Genomic DNA, 20,326 nt, shown 5'->3' with positions numbered 1-20,326 from the left:
ACTGAATGCATGCACCCAAACCAGAGCAATCTCGTAATGCAGCCATGTAATCTGATCTATCCACAGTATTCAGGACAGCAATGAATAAAAGGCTTTATTTATCCTTTCCTCAGATCTGAGAGAAAGGGACAGAAACCAAAGTGACAGTGTGATGAGTAAGTCAAATAGCATCATCACCAAAAGGGCCTGCCCCTAAAATCTACCATAAATAGGAGACTAGGATGAAAGTAGAGGGGCCTCAAATCACTCTGTCTTGACCTAAGTGGGAAGGTCAGCACAAAGAATCCCACTGCCTCCAATGCAACACCATCCACCAGATACTAATGTCTAAACATCATTAGGAACACAATGTTTCATCACTGTTCAATGAATATTCATGCATGTCATGACAAAGGTAACTGCTTCCAAACTCATTAACTTTTTAGGTAGCCTTTTGGCAAAAGCACACAAAATTGTACTTGGTAGACAAGGTCAAACTCATGGCTAAAATAAAGGAGTGTGGCTTGTAATGAGTAGTTTTGCTGATTTATGCTTGTTGAGGAGCTGGCACGTGCTACTGCACTAAGAATACACATAGCATTTTCCAAAACAATTACAGAGAAAAGCCCAAGATATTTCAGAAAGATTTATTGCACATCAGCATAAACATTCTTAAAGGATTCTTAAATGCACATGGGAAAGTTGCTTCACCATTCTGTCTTCGCAAATTGGAGATTTAAAATAAATCTGTACAATTTGGATACACCCCAGAGATGTGGGAACAATCATCAAAGCTAACAAAATGCAGCCATCAAACCACAGAAGGAGTTTGCTATGGGAGCTCATGCTTTTAAAGCAGCAACACAATTCTCACCTTTCCCACAGGTCTGGTTTTAAAAATTGAAACCATTTTCTATCTAGTCCCTCCGCTAGAATAAGTCGGCATGGCAACGTGGGGTTGAGTGGAGTTTTGCCAGTTTTTCTCAGCTAAAACAGTGTCTTTAGTCTCCAAAATGAACTTCTGCAGAGCTACAGAAAGTCATGGTCCAAGTGTCTTCCCACTCAGAGAGAACTCCCCAACCTCCCAAGTGGTGCCATTTTATTAATGGCATTTTATAATCATGGCAGGTGTTATCCCAGGGAAAACAGTGCAGTTAATGGCTCAGTCTATGCTGGACTAAATTGCAGTTTGATTGCTTCAAATCACAGTAGAATCCCTGTCTTTTCTTAACTCCTGTTTATGCGACTGCCTTATGAAAGAGGCTACTCTCTATCGCAACTACATTGGTGAACTTTGAAGTACTGGTTTTTCCCCAGCAAAACACAGATGCACACCACCAGTTCTCATGCTGTCATCCATTATCATCAGTACCACCAATGCTGTTGACAGCACCAGCTACAGACCTGGCACAGCATTTACAGGAGTTCAATGGAGCTGACCACAAACAGAAAGCTCTGTTTGAAGACTACATGAAGTAAAACCAGAAAATCTGTAATCTCCTTTTGGGTCCCTCATACCACTATAAAGAGCAGCTCTCCAGTATTTTCAAGTTTCATTTTTCCATGATCTAGCCAAAATTATGGAACTACCCACAAAGCACTGTCTTTCTTCCCTGTACTCTTTTTTTCTCTCATATTCTATTTCTTCCCTGTACTCATCCCTCTCTTTCCTCTGTGTTTCCCCAGGCTGATTCCAACAAAACCAGGATTGATGAAGCCAACCAGCGTGCAACAAAGATGCTGGGCAGCGGTTAAATGCAGAGAAGTGCATTTCCTTTTAATGCTGTCCAGCAGGGCAGCACCTTCATGCTTTTATCATGGTATTTATCTACTAGGTTTGCACACATGCACATATCAGCCCCATTGTAAATGTTGTCCTGTGTAGTTTGTCAGCTTTCCAAAAATGATACTTGTAATTATTTTTTTCTAGATATCTTTCTTTCCAAAGGTTGTACATAGTGCTGATTTGATGGCTATAGCTCACTATGATGTTTTTTGGGGTTCTTCCTTTCCTTTCCTTGTTTCTGTTTTGGATTCCTTTCCTTTTTTTTCCTTCTCATTTTTCTTTTTTTTAAATGATGTTTGCTGAATGACAACACTGTTGGAATGCTAAACGTGCTGTTAACCTTTAAATATACAGTATTGTTCTTGTAAAACTGTGACATTCCACAGAGCTACTGCCATGCTCCTGTCTTTGGGTATCATGATGTTTAAGCACTTAAACCTGCTGTCTTCAGTTCTTCATTGCCATTATTTGTTGTTATGATTTCATGATTAGACAATGTGAAATTATATTACTATAACAAGCATTGCACTAAAAAGTGATGTGATTTATGCAGTTATGCATGAGGAATAAATAGACTTTTAGACTCCTACTTAAACAAGAATTTTCCCATGGCAGTAGCACACCAACAATGACAACAAAAGCATGCTCAGTATTCGGACTCTTTTGGGACTATGTTATACCAGCAAGTTTGCAGTTGTGCCACTTTTTTCTTGTTGATATATATATAGTTATTAATCATGATCATTTTTTTTAATTATGAAAAAAGAGGGATTTGGCACTCACCATTTAGCCATTGCCAGCAAAATAAAAGCTTGGCTGAAAATATGTCAAAGACAAAAAGAAATAAGTGTAATATATTGGGTTTGTCTGCTGCTTTTGAAGACTATCTTTTGGAGGAAACAACTACCATATGAAATGGTGCAAAGAAATGTAATTTTTATAAGGCTCTCTCTTACTAGTCGCTATCCCCATGTGGTTTGTTATCGGTACAGTTCTCTGTTGCTTACCTAGAGCTATGCACACCAAATCGCTGAGATGTTTAGTAGCTGACAATTAAAAAATAATTAAAAAACCTAAATGAATGAACTCTAGATAAACTGTGAGATAAATATCATTTACAGCATGTAATATGAAAATTCCTTATGTCTCCTGTCAGTTTGTGAAGTGATTGACATTTTGTAGCTAGTTTAAAGATTATTAAAAATTATAGATCTCAGAATCCATGCTTGCTTTATCCATTTGTTGCCCTATGTGTCAGTGACAACTTCTTATTTGCAAATCGCCTGGGAGAGGAAGTGCAAAGTCTAAAGACTCTTTACAAACTGCTTTTGTATTGTGTTTCATGGGAAACTAAAGATTTTGGTTTGCAAAACTGTAGAAAGGTAACTACACTAAAAATAACACTTGGTACATTCTCCAAGTGACTGTTATTTTTAATAACCTGGCTTGTATTGCCAAACACTGAATCAAAATATTTTTCTCATGTTCAAGGGAAAGAAAAAAATTATATAAATGTTATGGTACAGAAGGATACAGTTCCTTAGTAGATAAAATCCATTCCTGTAGTGGATTTAGTCGTGTGCTAATACACCTCTTTTCAAGGAAGGCTTTGACCTACAGAATTTGAATAGTCTGCTAACAATAATTTTCTCAAATGACTAACAACAGCTAGGGTTTGCTGCCAATGAAAAGCGTTATCATAATTTCCCAGGGTTTTTTCTCCTATATGGACAAATTAGAATTAATTCTGCATGAGTGACAGTTCACTCATGTATCTCACATGGCCGTAAGTCAAAATACACAAAGAACATAAATGCTTGCATAATTAAAATTGCATGATAATGCAGACAAGCTACATTTTCTTTAGCAGCTTTTTATTTTTGGTATCTATTAAAAATTCATTTATGCAAATATTTTCCCCCACTACTTCAAACCAAAGAATAAACTTCAAGCAAACACTTTTAATCTGCTGACCATTTCTAATCCTGTCTGTTGGGGCATTCCAGTATTTGTGACAGCACAATCATTCTGCAATGTCAAAGCCTACTGGGGGAGGGCAATAATCATATTGGAAAATGCCTCACAATGGGAACATGCAAATACAAGGGTATTTGCAAAGGGTGAGAAATAGATATAAAAGTAATGAAGATGTAAACGGAGGTATTATTTTTTGTATTTGACAAGAATGTACCCTGTTGGAAGAAACTCATACTTCCAAAAGCCATTAAAGCTGATCAAATATATAATTGTTGCTGTGAAGGAACATGTTTTGACATCTGTTTTCATGTGCAACAAAGATCAAAACCCAAACTACTGGAACTTTTTGCCAAATGGGAAGCTTAAAGGACAGAAACTTTGAGATGTTTCATTGCAGCTGTCTTTGTAACCTCCTCCACTGCCTGCAGGGTCTTCTATGAGCTGGCTGAAAATTAGCTCAGTAAATATGTTTATTGAATTTCTCTGATATTTTTGGAAAGTGACTCTTCTAGGATTAATTATTCTTGAAAGAATGCAAGGAAAGGCTCGATCTCATGTAGTTGATCACTACAACAATCTGCTTTTGTTTGTTGAGTTTTGTGCACCTCAAACCCCTGGTGCAGAGGTTGACTCAACAGGGGGGAAACCCCAGATGTTTTAATTCCACTGCCTGGAATGTGGCATTTTCCTTTTTGCCCCCTTTCTCCCTCTGGTTGGCCCCTGGGGCCCTGATACACTGCAGTCTCTTGCTGAGGCTGAAGAAGCGCAGGGCAGAGTTACCTGCTTGAGGAAAGGGACACAGCAAGGGGCTGAAATTACAACTCTCCCTGGATAAAATCACCATATTGAAAGGCACAAAGCTTGATAAACTAGCTCTTATTTCTAGACTTTTAATGCCATTTCACCAATGGTTTCTAGAATGGCAAGATCCTCACGTTGGTGTTGGTTTGAGGTGGTCATAGGGAAAAGGGCTTTTAATAATCTCAAGTGGCATAGCTGAATAAACCACTCAGCTGGATAAGTCAAACAAAAAGACAATGTCTGTTGAGCTCTAAAAATCCACACTTAAAAATTTCTTTCACTTCATGCATTCTCCTCCTTTCCTAGCCTAGGTGAGAAATGGTAATATAAAAACAACACCAAGGAAGGATATTTGAATGTTATTCCTCAACAGAACCAAATTCATAAGTAGTGTGATAACTCATGAAAAAAGAAAAAAAAACCCTTCATCAAATATCTGACCTGATTTCAGCAGGGAGAAACTAAGAAAGAAAATTGAAAAAGGTAAGTAAAAATCAAAGTGGGTTGCCTCTAAGAAACCTTAAAACTTTTAGGATGTTAATGATTCCCAGCCACAGCACAAACACAGAGCTTTTGAACGCAAGAGTGTTACAGCTTTCTGGAGTGACACCAATGCAAGAAAAGAAACTATGGATAATACTCAGCATCTTGTGGTTTGACAGAGCACATGTTATGAAAAGTGAATGGATTTGATGCAAAGGTAAAGTGAAAAATAACTATTATTCTTGAAAATTTGGTGATGTACTGTATATTAAAAAAACTATAACTAAAAAAAATCAATATTGCTTGATTTTAATTTGCTTTCGGGAAATGTAAATTATATTAGCTTACATGGATTAAATACATCCTTCATTTCTGAAGAAAACTAAATATGCCAGAGTTAGCACAGCAAAGGTAAAGCACTCCCTGAGAGAGATGCCTGTGCCATGTGACACACTTATTATAGATACTCTTTTAACCTAGAAATAGAGAAGATAATTATTCTCCAAAATATTCTGTTGCCACACACTAGCTGCTAACCTCCACAGGCTTTGGATCTGGACCTGAATGTGCAGAGATCACCAAAGACTTTTATTTAAGGGATCTGAACGCAGATAAAATAATACACACTCTTTATTCCCCCTCCTTCTTCCTTCTCCTGCATATATGTGCACATATAACTTTTTTATTTAAAAGGCATTGGAAAGGGAAGAGATGAGTACTTGGTAATAAGGAAAATTATGTGTGTTAGAGACAGCTTAAGGATCTGCACGGCTGCTGTGTGCGCCTGTGGGCGTAGGTGTGTAGGATGTGACTGCTGTCTGTTGAGCCATTCTGTTTGGAAGTCAGTGGAACCCAGAGTATTTTTAAACCTGCAAACAGCTACAAGGAATGCAGACAGAGGAGAGAAACCCTGCTGAGAAGTTAGGGCGTTGGGCTGGTTTGATGGGGTTGGGGGGCAGGTCCCATGTAATTTACTTTGCCAGTGTTGGATCCCTCTGTAACAGTATTAAGAGAGATTATGTTTGTGTTCTAAAATACCAAACAGTTTTGAATGTTATTTCGTAAATACAAAATACCCTCTCCCCCTTCAAAAAAAAGAAAACATCAAAAAAAACACCATCAAACCAAACCCTACAAGACGGTGGTGAGGGAAATCAAAATAAACCATTATGTGGGACCATGCTGTTTCCCACACAATTGGGATCTATTCCAAGTTCACTACTACCCATGCAAATTCTGCTCATAATGGGTAACCCATTTGGCCAAGCAGTGGGTAGCAGATGGAGGGGGCTGATTCTCCTGGTGTGCTTCCCAGCTCCTTGCTGACCAGGAGAAGTGGTGGCTGTGGGATCAGGGCTCCCTCCCTGCCTTGCCAAAGCAGCGCTGTGGGCACTGCTCCATGGCTGGCTCCCGGCCTCGCACTGCCCTTGCTCCATGCTTCCAGACCACAGCTCCCTCCCCACCGCTCCTGCTCCAGTGCTCCCCACACCTCTGCTCTTCTCCCCTGGCTTCTCTTGGCCCTGCCCAGCCCCTCCTGCTCTCCCAGCTCCCACCCAGCTGCTTGTTCCCTTCCTGTTCTGGTGCTGAATCCACCTGCCTCCACTGCTGTCCCTCATTCCACTCGCCTCTCATCCCCCCGCCTTCATGTTTTTTACCCCTGGGCTTTCAGTCAGGCTCTCTCCTCCATGATTTCAGCAGGAGAAGCTCCAGAGAAACAAACAGCCTCTGGCTTTTCACTGCACAGCTGAACACCATGCCAGTGTCACACTGGAGGACACCTGCAAGGCAGCCTTGGCTCAACCCTGACAGTTCCAGAAGCCAGAAAATGAGTGCTGCCAGGGGAATTTTTTAGATAGTCTAGCCAAAAATGTCTAAAAAGTTTCCACAGGCTGATGTAAACAAAGATGTTTGGATATCTGAGGACAGACAGGCAAGGACTGGGAAGATATTTCACAGAAGGGAAAGAAATGAGAACCCCTTCAGCTGCTAAATTTCATATCTCTGGTCCCCAGCACAAGTACTGAGTGCTTCTCCTTGAGACAGCTGGAGAATCTTTCCTAACAGAGGCAACAAAGTTCACTTTCCCTTCTTCCACAAATTTCATTCATTAAAGTTACAAAGACTACAGGTTTGGTTGATTTGTTTGTTTGTTTTCTTTAGGGGATTTTTTTTGGTTGGTTGGTTTTTTTTTTTTTTTTTTTACTTTACTGAAGCATATAAAATCTGGTTTTTTTAAAGCAGGTAGAGGAAGTAGATTTTCCTCACTCCCACATAGGATAACTATCCAGTTCTGGGTTTATTTAAGCTAAATCCAGAACACCTCAAGTTGATATTAAAAAAACCCCACTATATCAGAAATTATTTAGTAAACTTTGCTATAGGCAGTCCTAAATTAATTTGCTAAGTGCTACCTTCAATACAGGAACTGTAAGTTCTACTTACAACACAGTAGGTCTTCTATCCAAATTCTGATCAAAATTTCTTTAAAAAGGAACAAACCAGTTCATTTCCACTTTCATGAGGGGTTGATGAGGGTTCCAAAGCATGACCATGCACAGATCCTACTGTGCTAAGGGGATCTTCGGGCATCAAAACCAACGGGACACAAACTTGAGCAAAATGCTTGTAGGAAACGTTAGCTGTTCTAACTTCCTTGTACTGGATTTCCAGACTTCACCACATCAGCAATAATAAATTCAGCTGATGAGAGGACCCCAAAAGCCTGGGTTGCTTTAGAGTCAATTTATAAACTCCATGAAAATACATGCTGATAAGTTAATTTTGAAGAAACAGAAGGTATAATTCTGACATTTAGCCTTAAACCTTTATCTTAAGCCATATTTTCAGTGCCCACCTCACATTACTGTTTCTTGGACTAAATTAGAATATGAGGAGAAATTAATCAGGAACATAAAATTTAATGAACTGCTACTTTTTTCAGGCAATCCCTACAGCCTTACCCTCAGAAGTCAACCCATATTCATTGAGTTTCTCAGCCTTGAGGTTAAAAAGAAAGTCTATTTGCCCTCCAACTGATGTATAATTAAGTTTTAAAGCCCTAAACGCCCACCAGAAGCACTGGTAAATCACACAGCTGGAGAAGAGGAAGGGGCTGGAGGAGGGTGCAGAGGAGGAGCAATCCAAGCTGAAAATGGACACAGTAAAACCCAGGGTGGCTGCTGTGGCTGAGGATGCAGAGGGAACACAAGGCACAGCCCTGTGACATCCTTCTGCTCTGCAGTGACCTCGTTTAAAGGCACAGGGAGCAAACAGCAGGGACTGCATAACAGAGACCTGTAAACATGAATCATAGAATGCTTTGGGTTGGAAGAGGCCTTGAATATAATCTAGCTCCAATGCCCTGCCATGGACAGGGACACCACCCACTAAAAGGTCATGGACAGTTACTTTAGTGAGCAAAGATTTGAGTAAGATGAGGGTCTCAGTCGATACTGAGTTGGAAACCTATAGATTGCAGATTACTGTATTATGACATAACTCTCTAATTCTGATTACGCTCAATAGCAAAACCTAAACCAAGAAAAGCAAACTGGGGGAGGGAGAAAACTCTACCAAAGTATCTCAGTAACCGATTCAAAATATTTGCTTCTAACTTCGTTTAAAATATTCCTGTTTAAAGAGAAACAGGAGAACTAAAAAGCCTTAATTCCACTTCTGTCAGTAGCAGTTTATTGCAGGGCCTGACTTGTTACGCACGAGGTGCCAGCCAGATGTTCTCCCTGCCCATCAAATGCTCTGCACAGCAGTGCCTGTGTCCCAGCGGCACTGTGTCCCGGCGGCGCTGTGTCCCGGCGGCGCTGTGTCCCGGCGGCACTGTGTCCCAGCAGTGCCTGTGTCCCAGCGGTGCCTGTGTCCCGGCAGCACTGTGTCCCAGCGGCGCCTGTGTCCCGGCGGCGCTGTGTCCCGGCGGCGGCGCTGTCCCCGGCGGCGCTGTGTCCCGGCGGCACTGTGTCCCAGCGGCACTGTGTCCCAGCGGTGCCTGTGTCCCAGCAGTGCCCCCAGGCTGCTCCTGGGGCCAGCACCTCCTGCTACACGCACGTACAGCCCCTTGCTGCCCCAGGAGCTTCAGCCCGAGCAGGAAGGGGCAAAGGTGCAGCTGGGCCAAAGAACTGAGTGTGGGTGACTCTGCTCATGAGTCAATGTGCCTGCGTCAGAGGGAGAAACTGGAGTGCACAGGAATATATTCTTTCAGCCATCTTTTAACCATAAAGGTTCATCTTAGTTGAGTCTGGCTGGCAAACGTGTTGACAGGGCAGAAGCCTGAGTGAACACAGTTCTTTTTTCATGGCTGCCTCGAAACTTTGCAGTGATACAAGCCATCCTACGCCAAACAAAATCCACCTGCTATTTATGGTCAAACACACACACACAGTGTTTCTGCAGAGTTTTAGAAGTGCGAATGGCTGCTGAGAATTGAGCTCATTATTGAAGGAGTGACATATATAACACTATATCATTGCTGTGTACCACCCTTGATGTGCATCCCTTATTTAACTGTCCAAAACAAGCAAGCTTGTTGTTAGTCATTTGGAGTTCCAGTCTGATAAAACAGTAAGGAAAACCTGAGAAATGATGAGTGGGATTTCAGCCACTGTAAAACATTTGAAGTGCACTCTGTCTCTTGCTGGTCCCTGTAAAGCACTTCCTGGAAATGCTCAGTTCTGTATGTCTTGCCTAAGATAAACTCCTGAAGCTGTGAATACCATGAGGGGTAGGAACCACCTGAACACAATTGCAAAATTATTTCCATAAGTACTTTGAAATACAGAAAATCTTTTTAACGTACACAAAGTGTAAGATGACAGTAATGATAATAGAGATTTTATGGGTTTTGTGAAATTGTGACAGAGAGCTAAACAGAATATTTGTTCTCTGCTTCCCGAGTCTTCTCACAGGGACTGTGCTGGGCAAGTATTCAAAACTGAGCCAGCACAGCAAAGTAAACAGTTTCAATATTAAATCTGAAATTCCAGTTTTGAAGCAGAAATTGGATTACTCAATCTAGTAACTAGGACACATGACTTCAGTCAATGCAGTGTCCAGGTAACAGCAAAATTAATCTGAAAAGCAAAGAAGGTGAAGGTCCATACCAGCATCCTTTCAAACAAAAATTCTGAATAACTGTCACTGTCCTGGGAAAACTCTCAAGGATTAGGAATCTACCTAGAGTGTTGTTTAACACTGTGATACAATCAGCTTTTTATGAAGTTGTGATTCCCAAAGCACACAAAGGCAGCGCATCATGCAGGTTACAAGAATTAAATATGATGGAAATGTACAAGAGGTTGAGGGATACGCAAGGACAGTGACTGCTGCCGGTGAGTTACACAAATTTGAGAATGGTGATGATTGAGGCAAAGCAAAAAATAAAAGGCAGAAGGCCAGGTGAGGAAGGGACAGCTCTCTAACCCAAGCCCTGTCCACCTTTTCACTGAGATGTTTCTGGCAGAACTTCAGCCTGAATTGAATGCTGAAGTGACAACACAAAAACTCCAAATCTCTTGGGTTTGGTATAGTCTCTGAGTTTGGCCCATCTCTTACAGAATATCCTTGATATCCTCATGGATATTTATATCCCCCTGCCATGGGTGGTACTTTCTATAAAGTCTCTTTCTACTTACTTGAATGACCAGCCACATTAAATCTATTTTCACGTCAAAGGAATTAATTCCTTCAAGCTATTTTTCTTCTTGAAGGAAGTATTTCCCCATGAAGAATTTTCATGGTTCTATTAAAACAAACAAAACCCAAACCCAACAGTTTATTTAGACAAGCCTGACACAAAGTCGAGTTATTTCAAAACTTGAAAGTACCACTCCTGGTTCTTGTTCTTTTGTCTGAGCTGAATTTCAGTGTTGACAGGGGATTTAACGCTGTGTTGGTGCAGTCATAAGTAATAGGAAGTACTGGGGGATAAAAAACCAACTTATCCTCAGGAAGAAAAGGGGGGAAATTGAGTGTGGGAATGCAATGGTGGTGAAGGAATGGGGAATAAAAGCAAGCAACCAACCAAGCAAAAACTCACCAATATCAACCAAACAAACTCCTTCCAAAACCAGGAGCCCAACAAATCCCCAAATCCAGTATATGTGTCAAAAAGGCCTGCACAGCAACTTCTATGCAACAGAAAAGCAGCATTTCTGGATCAAATACTATTGTGGAGTTTTTGCCCCTGTAAATTCTATCTCAGTTTCTAGGTGAATTAATTTTTTTTTAAATTCCAATCTTGGAATTTTGGGCAGGAAAAATATTTTTTCTTCACAGCATCCCTCCATTTTTTAAATAATCTCCATCTCTTTCGAGAAACAGGCAACACCTGCAAAGGCATATACTGCAGAATCTGATTCGCACAGCTGAGAGTAACTTTAGCAAAGAGGTTGTTTTGCAGCTCAGAGTAAAGAAAATATGCTGTCAAGACAAACTACAGCTGTTTAAATCATTCCTCTGTGAAGTGATGGTTTCCCACAGGGAGAAGTCCCTAAAGTGTATTTGTGCATCTGCAAATGCCTGTGCTGCTCCTCTGCCCAGCACAGCGTGGAGAGAGCCGAGGAGATGAAGTCATGATTCCACAGCTTGTGGCTTGAGTTGTTTGTTGTTGCTGCTCTTTGAACAAATACTTCAGAAGAGGGAAAAATATTCCTCCCTGTCTCAAGCGCCCCCAGTAAAACCAGTGTATTTTAAGTGGCAGAAAGTGTTTGAATGCAGCCCAGACTCTCTGGCTGCCAGTGTGCTCCTGATCTTGACCCCCACATGCTGCAGCACATCACAACCAGATGGACGTAAGGGTAACTAACAGCAACGCTGAGAAATCACTGAGGCATATTCCATCTAGTTTTGCTCCAAGGAACTTTGGTGCCTGGACAAGGAACACCTTCTGGAGATCTGTATGGCTCTGGGCCAAATCCTATTCCAAAATGCCCTAAATGGACCTGGAACTGCTCCTGCCAGCAGATAGTGTAGGGCAGGGATTGCTTCTGCACGTCCTTATCCATGGCATGGCATGGCATGGCTTTAAGCCAGGCTGTGCTCTCTTGACTCTGGAGACATAAGATCACAGATTGGTTTGGGTTGGAAGAGGCCTGAAAATCATCTCATTCCAACTTCCCTGCCATGGGCAGGGACACTTCCAAGGTGCTGAGAGCCCTATGCAGCCTTCAAAACTTCCAGGGACAGGGCATCCACAGCCTTACTGGGCAAAATGTTCCAGTGCCTCACTGCCTCACAGCACCACCATCTCCATCGGAGCAGTCTCAAGACAAAATTCAGACCTAAAACATCTGAAAATCTGTACTTGCCAAAACAGAAAAATTAGAAGTATTTTTTTTCCTTTCTTTTGTCAGGCAAGGCCAGGATGTAGTCTATATCAGGAAAGTAGGGACAGGAAGAAAAGTAAAATTCAGTCAGGAATAAGGACTTGGGTAAATTAGGAGAGAAAACACATTCAAGTCTGTAATTTTCAAGGAAGAAGTGCTAAGACCTGTCTGTAACAGTGAAAGAAGAGTCTCTGAAGCTGCAGCTGGAAATTCAACAGTTACTGCTGGAGTAGAGCTGAGCCCTCAGCTTCAGGAGCAGGTGTTCAGGTGTGCACTGCCTCTCAGGAGAGCATCCTTGGTCCAGATGTCAGGAGGCATCTCCTGACAGCACAGGTATGAAGAAACCTCAAAAAGAAAACAAAAATCCCCCCACCCCTAAACTATGCATTTCCAATTTGCAGGAATTACTGCAGTCAGGGAAACAAGCAGGAGCTCTGCTTAGGCCTTGGATTTGGCTGTGCAGGGACACAAGGACAGAGCAGGCACCTCAGCCTGCACTCCCCCTGACACGTGCTCGTCAGGATTTGTCCTAGAAGGCACCGATGCAGAGCAGGGGCTCTGTCTGTCTTGGCAGATCAGCTCTTGCTGTCAGTACTGGCTCTCCCAGGCACCTCATCTCCTGGAGCTGCTGCAGCCTGCCCTGACAGAGGGACCAGGAGCATGCCCAGGGCTCCCAGCAGACACCAAGGAGGGATGGGCACTGGTGGCTCTGCACTCCCCAGCCTGACCTCCTGCGAGCTCCGGGCTGTGTCCAGCCGACCCAGAGCTGTCCAGGGCTGAGCTGGAAAGGCTGAAGAAACACTTGTTAATGCAGCTCTTCGGGAAAGTGCTGGATTAGCCTGGATTAGCAGCGGGCATTGTGGCTGCACATAATGAATTATGTAAAATGGGCCTGTTAGTGTAAAGCAGATGTACGGCCGCATGACTTCAGCTGCAGGCACAGCCAGGAATAAAACAGAGTGGATTCAGTTCGGGAAGGATAAAAAACTGGGGATTTCATATATTTCCCAATGTGCATTGTGTCCTACTGCTTTTGCAGTGGTATTTAAAAACAACATAACACAGTGATTACAGCATGGGAAGCAAGACTGGGTTCCCCACTTATAATTAGGGGAAGCCATTTTTCCTCTGCCTCTCCATTCACAGTCACACAACTCAGGAAACACCATAGGAGCCCCCAGGAACAGCAATCAGCTACAGCCACTCCTGAAGAGATACTGAAGATACAGTCTAATCATTTTCCATTTAAACAAAATTGCTTTCACCTAATAGGATTAGCCTCTGCATTTTGATAACATGCTTCCCTTCAGAGTTCAGTTTTCTATCAACTTAAATGAACCCAGCTGACAATTAAACAACTAGCACAGAGACAGTCACAGGCCAGCAAGGATAAATATGGGAAAATTAACCACTGAGAAGAAGGAAAGATAGGACATCCAACATTTTCAAAACAAATATAAATGAGATTAATTTAGATTGAAATGTGGTCAACATCCCCTTTAGATAATACACACGAAAATGCTAATTTTGGAAAAGATGACCCACAGCCCAGTGATGTCAGACATTTCTATCCACAGGCAAATTTCTCACGAGCAAGTGCTAATTGATGTAAAAATACACAATATAATAATTTGTCTGCAGTGACTTGGTAAAATGGCAAACACAGATGGATACTCTGTGCAGACAGGTAAAACCATGTGATTTGAGCATTCAGAGAAGACCTTTTTCCTTCTACTGCCAGTTTTAGTAGATGGACTGGTCACAGGGACCTCCCCAGTTGCTGACCACTACCAAAATGTTCATTCTTGAGCAATCTCATAAATGATCCTGCCAAAGCACAGCTGGCAGTTCCTGTAAAGCTTTACACTTTAGGCCTGCCCCTGCCTAGGTCTGGGCTAGGGCACCGAATGATCATATGTTAATGGACTGTCAGAGGAAAGAAGACACGCACCCACCTCTATCCCCCTCTTCTGTGAGGCTCCTGCACTATCCAGTGACAGGGAAGTGGAACTTGGTATGTGTTTGCCAGACACAAGTGGCAGGGCTTTAGGGAAACGTCCTGGAATGGTTTTAGCCTTTCTGGAGAGATTCCTCCCTGTGAAAGGATATGCACCCTCCACTAGGAAATTCACTTACCGATCACACCAGAATTCAACTTTTACCTGCCCTTTCAGCACTTATATTCAGCCACTAGAAGATGTACAGAGACTCCACTGCCAGCCATGTGCACACTTTCTATTCTTTGGGATTATACAATTTACTGCTACTGCACATCTTCTGGATAAGATCAGTTTGTGAAGGGAAAACGGCCAAAAAACCTGAGGCTGTTCAGAAGAACATAGAATTTAAACAAATGCTTTCTTTGTTCCGCTGTCCAAGAGAAGCTCTGGAGATTTCATCTCAGTCCAGCTGATGGTTTAGACACAATCACACAAGCTTTGCAGTGAGTTTATACCCACTACTTTGCACTGTGCTATGTTAAAAGTGTAATGTGGCAGTAATAAACTAACGCTTCCAACTAGCATGGAAAAGAATACCAGCATCAACACAGCAGCTGCTTAACAGCCTCCTGGTTAACAGCAATAATCCAATAATACTATATTGCTACCACACATCTTTGACAATTTCAACACTAGCACTGCAAAAAAAGAAAAAAAAAATCCAAAGGAAAATGTTCAGCAATCTGAGCAAGACAAAGACTTCATAGCTGCCTGTATCAATAAATTGTGACAATAAAGATTCTCTGCTCCTTCTAAACCATAGGTTTTGGATTTGGTTTTTGCCTTTCAAATAGACAGCTTTCAGAAAAATGTATTTCATATTTTCAAAGAAATCAGCATCCCCTGTATGAGCATGGAAGGGGAAATAGTATTATGAATGCTGCTTAGTTCAGAACCTAGATATTTGTCTGCAAAAAATAATAGTACTTTGATTGAGAAAAGATTTATGAACAAGCAAATCAAGTGGCACGGAAGCTGCCTGGAAACATGCGCTGCAGCATTTTCTATTGCAGAATTCAGAGCTGCCTATGAGCTCTGTATATTTGGGTGATTTTCATTGAAATTCAGTGCACTATGTTGCAGGCAGGGAACTCTGCCAAAGATTTTATTTTTAAGATGCAGCAGCTACATGACCCATTTTGCCTTCAACAGCTAGCAACTTCTCCCTCAAAAGAAAAAGGAGACATAAAACCCAATGCAGATTTGAGTACCTGTGTTTTGCTTTCTCCCACAGAGATGATGTGGAAAAGCAGCAAGGATTAACAGTGGATAGCTACTGAGATCTGGCTCTTTTTCTTCCTCGTTCTGTTTTTAAATCTCCTCATGTCCAGAAGAAAACATGAAAGACTATGTGTCTGTTATTTCTGAGGCCCTAACAAACCCAGAGACCTTGTCTGACAGCATCAGGGTAACAATGGCATGTGCCATCCCCTCCAGAGCAGCAGGGTCCTCAGCCACCCCCCCACACGATACAGTTCCTGCTCTGGCTGCGTGTCAGTCAGCTGGTCCCCTCACTGCAGACATGGCAGAGCTCTCAGGAGCCCAGTTTTTATTTATGGAACACCACAGTGGAGGAGAACAGCATGTTCCTCAGGCTTCCTATGGCTCACACTTCCAGGAAGAACTGGATTCACTGCCCACGGGGAGGAAGAAAGAAGTTTGTCCAATTCCTCAAGCTGCAATGGACATGGCAAGGTTGGAAAGTGTGAAGTGGAAAAAAGCAAACAATAATTGAAAACCCCAGAGCAGCTGGAGCACAAATAGACACAGCAGTGCTGGGTCTCACTTCACACGTCAGGGGGGAAAGAAGATGTGCTTCTTATGCCTCATTAGGACAAAACTCATTGTGATTTCCCCACTTGAGTCCCCCAGCACACACAGATCTAACCCACAGCTCTAAAAGCAATCATAGTCACGCCAGACCTTTAATGCCACTCCAGAGCACCCACTTCATAACAAGGTAGACCAAACCACTGTTTTTATAGTTACTGTTTTTTGCCTGCTTGGAAACTGTCAGATTCATATTTTCAAGCTTCTCTGCATTGCAATCAGTACACTTGTTTGGTTTTTTTAATTTTTAAACTGAAAACTGGGACTCCATGTGTTTGTAACTGCAGGAAGAAGCCAAGCTCATGGAATTTTTTGCAGGAGGATGCAAGGTCAGAGCAATGTAAGGAGAGAAATAAAGGAAGGCACTGATTTGGGTTCAAAATGGGAACTACCAAAGTCCCAAAATACAGACAAAAAACACCTTAGTTATTTTAGAGAAGAAATGGCAGCATTTTAAAACATGTCTAAATTCAGAAGATCACTGACAAGGAGCATTTTTGAAAATTTTACTTCAAAAGGTTGGATTAATCTGGATAGGAAGCAGAAGCAGCATTGGCAACCACTTGAAGAAATAAAAGACTGAAGAATGTTCAACACTCATTTCTCCAGCAAATCACTGGGCCAGAAATCCTGGCAATTTCTTCTGTGATTGCCCATATATTTTTGTATTCCTGAGGATGCAAGCCAAGGAATTTTGTGTCTTTGTGCATAGCAGTCTGAACAGAGAATTCCCCCTGTGTTTATAACATATCTGTATTAAAATACTTAATACTTTAAGATAGAATAATGCCACAAAAGTCAATAGCATGGACTGTAGCAGAAGACACTTTGGTATTTTTGGTATCCAGCAAACAAACCCATCCTTGTTTTGGCTGGCTAAGCCTGGAACTCTGTTGATCAGCTCCTTGAAATCAAGCACATTACCGAGTCCTGTGAAAGGTAAAAGCAATTCTGTGTCCTGCAATATCTGATATTCCTTCTAGCTCCATACAGTTCTGTTCTCCACAAGTTTCTTACCTGAATTGTAAACAGAATTATACCAAAACTTTCCATTACCTTCAAATACACCTATAGAATATATTCCTTAAAAATTATTGTAACTGCTATATGGTAATTACAGGCAGCCACTTAATGCTCTTTCTTATTAAGCAACCTTTAATTTAATGAGCCCACTCAAACTGTCTAAACACTCAAATTACAGAACATCAGATCTTTTCCTCAAAACCCCTTCAGTAATCCTGCTTTCTTCATATCCTTGGGTGATGGACTAGTGCTCCACTGTATTTTAACTGGCTGAAGAGGCAGATATCACAATGCAGTAGTCTCAAATGGATCCAATCAAGTTCCTGCAGTGAAGTGGTTTAGTTAATGATTACTTCAATCTTATCTATATTTTCTTTCATGTTAAACATTCATTTGCTCTGCACTACTAAAACAGCAGCAACAAAAAGGACTTTGCTATTTTGTTTTACTTTATTTTCTTCTTTGTGCAAAACTCCCATGTTTTTATTACAAGAACACTTCAGCAACAAAATATATTTTTTCCCCAGAACTTTTTCTTTTAGCAAGCAGTTTATTGACACTAGCATTGAATTCTGAGAGCATATTGAATAGTTGACTTCTGTCAATTCTGCCCTCAAGATTCCCACATTCAATTAACAAAGCTGATGGAACAAACTATCCAGGAAAAATATAAAGACACTTTTCTTCTTTTTCCAGTGAAGTTCTGCTGACACAATAATACTGATACAGAAAACACCAAAGACACTCAAGGACAGGATCAGCTACAGTGATAAGACACCCCAGCACCACTGGCAGGGGAGAAGTGCACACAGAGAAAACATGCAAGAAACTGGAGAGTCACAGTGCTTATTTTTTCCAGAGGAAATGATGTGTTTCTGGCTCTGTTAGGCACAAGGGAACTGAGAAAAACCAGTAGGGACAGCCTGTCAGGCAGCAGAGAGGCTGGAGCACACAGGAAGATCAGCAAGGACAAAGAGCCAGCACCTTCCCTTTCACAGAAGGCTCAGGATGAGCAGGAGCCTGCGCAGAGCTTCCCTGGCTCGTCCTGCTCAGGGGTCACAGCAAGGAACCAAAATCTGCCAGAAGCAAGAGCACTGCCTGGATGTGGATTGACAACAGCACAGTGACACGTGAAGCTCTAGGCCAGGCACAGAAGCATTCCTGCAGCTGAGTCACAGCACCAGGGAGCTGTGAGTGGGTGTGAAGCAGTTAGAAAACCACAAGCCTACCACGGGATGACTGTCAGAGATGACTGGTGGTTTTTGCTTTGAACCAGTCTGTGAGGAATGCAGATATCTGAATGCTGCTGTTTCTTTTACAAAGATAATGGCTGGAGCCTTCTAGAAATTGTGTCCCTTTGGCTGTAAAGTCACAGTCACTTTACCTGTGAAATACAGGAGGTCAAAATGACTCATTATGAGATGACTTAGAGTCCATGACCAGCTACTGCCTTTGTGATCAACACACAAATATAAAAGTGTTGAAACACGGTAACAAGCACCTATTGAAGCAAGGAATTATGAAAACACACATTTTAAAACAGAGAACAAATGATGGGTTACATGAGGAGGGTTGCTGTCCAGACTGGAGAAGGCTCCAAGCAGACCTTACAGTGGCATTTCAGTACCTATAGGGCAACTACAAGAGAGCTGGAGAGGGACTTTTGACAAGGACATGGAATGATAGGACAAGGAGGAATAGCTTCCAAATGACAGAAAATAGGTTTAGATTAGATGTTAGGAAGAAATTCTTTACTATGAGGGTGGGGAGATACTGGAACAAGTTGCCTAGAAAAAGTTGTGGATGTACCCCATCCCTGAAAACATTGCAGACCAAGCTGGAAGGGGTTCTTGAGCAACCTGATTGAGTGGGTGGCATCCCTGCTGCCCACAGCAGGGGGCTCAGAACCAGATGAGCTTTAAGGCCCCTCCAACCTGATTCTATTTTCTGATTTGCTTGAGCCAGGAGTAGTCGGATGCTGCATGTTATATGGCACTGCTCCAAGGCTGGATTATAGTCCCGCATGTAATAGAAGCATTGAACACTCACAGAATGGTTTGGGTTGGAAGAGACATCAAAGACCATCTGATTCCATCTCCCCTGCCACGGGTAGAGCCATCTTCCACTAAACCAGGTTCCTCAAAGTCCCATCCAACCTGTCCTTGATACAGGTTGGTGAAAGAAACAGTACCTGCCATCCAAAAGCAGTAGATTCACCTGACCTTAGGAAAAAAAGATGGAACTCATCCTGCACTGTCACTATTGAATGAGCTATTTGCATTCATACTGGACACACTGATGGAGTGTATTTCTATCTTCTCTCTCTACTTTTAAAATCATCAGAAATCCATGCTTTTTGGGTAGATCTCAGAACAACATCTGGATACACTGTGCATGACTTCATATATTACTTTTACCTTTTCAGGCAAAAAACCCAACAGACTAGACATTTCATAAAATGTTTTTCATCCATCAGAACTTGCTTGAGATGAGATTTGTTGAAACATATGGCATAACAGTACCTCCTAAACAGAGGTATTTATTAAAGAAAACAGTTATAAATAGAGCTCCAAATAAACAGCTTTCAGTAAGACAAGCTCTCCAACTTTACCTCCCCTTGTTTATCCAGGCTAGATCTTCCTTGGAGCACTGTGTGCCACACAGACAGCCAACTGCTGAATATTAGTGCAAAATATTACAGTGTCATTATGGTTTGCTTAAAACCAACTTTATACTGCTCTGGCTCTTCTTTTCCAAAAACAGTCCTTAGCCAAAACAAACCAGCAAAGCAAAAAAGCTCACTGAGAACAGAATTGTTTATTCCAAACACAATAACCAGAAAAACGGAGGAGAGGCTGACTGCTGGCATGGAAATGGCTCAAAGACATCTGTTGAACAGCTGACCCACACCCACTACACAATGGACTGAAACATCTACAAATGAGCTACTGAAACCCCCAGTTTATAGCTCAGTATTGTTTTAGCGCATTAAAGGGTTGTGGGTTAAACTGTTGGAGTTCAGCAATGAAAGCACAAGGACAGGCCAGAGCACTGGGGGTGCTGACCTCTTTGGTCTCACTATTCCCACCCAGCAGCCAGAACTAAAATATTTA

The 20,326-nt window shown here is 41.9% G+C and overlaps 1 protein-coding gene across 2 annotated transcripts in view; it reads left to right on the top strand.

The window, feature by feature from the left end:
• SNAP25 (synaptosome associated protein 25) overlaps window positions 1-3,256 on the top strand; it is a 61,293-nt gene extending 58,037 nt beyond the window's left edge. For both annotated transcript variants that reach the window (XM_030944860.1, XM_030944861.1), the window contains exon 8: window positions 1,666-3,256. In XM_030944860.1, the coding sequence (XP_030800720.1) occupies window positions 1,666-1,734 (69 nt within the window). In that variant the 3' untranslated portion in view covers window positions 1,735-3,256. The remainder of the gene's footprint in view (window positions 1-1,665) is intronic.
• The last annotated feature ends 17,070 nt before the right edge of the window (window positions 3,257-20,326 follow it).

Source organism: Camarhynchus parvulus, chromosome 3, assembly GCF_901933205.1.
Source record: "Camarhynchus parvulus chromosome 3, STF_HiC, whole genome shotgun sequence".
Lineage (NCBI taxonomy): Eukaryota > Metazoa > Chordata > Aves > Passeriformes > Thraupidae > Camarhynchus > Camarhynchus parvulus.
The sequence above is the reverse complement of the archived record's forward strand: the minus strand, read 5'-3'. Positions and strand labels throughout refer to the sequence as shown.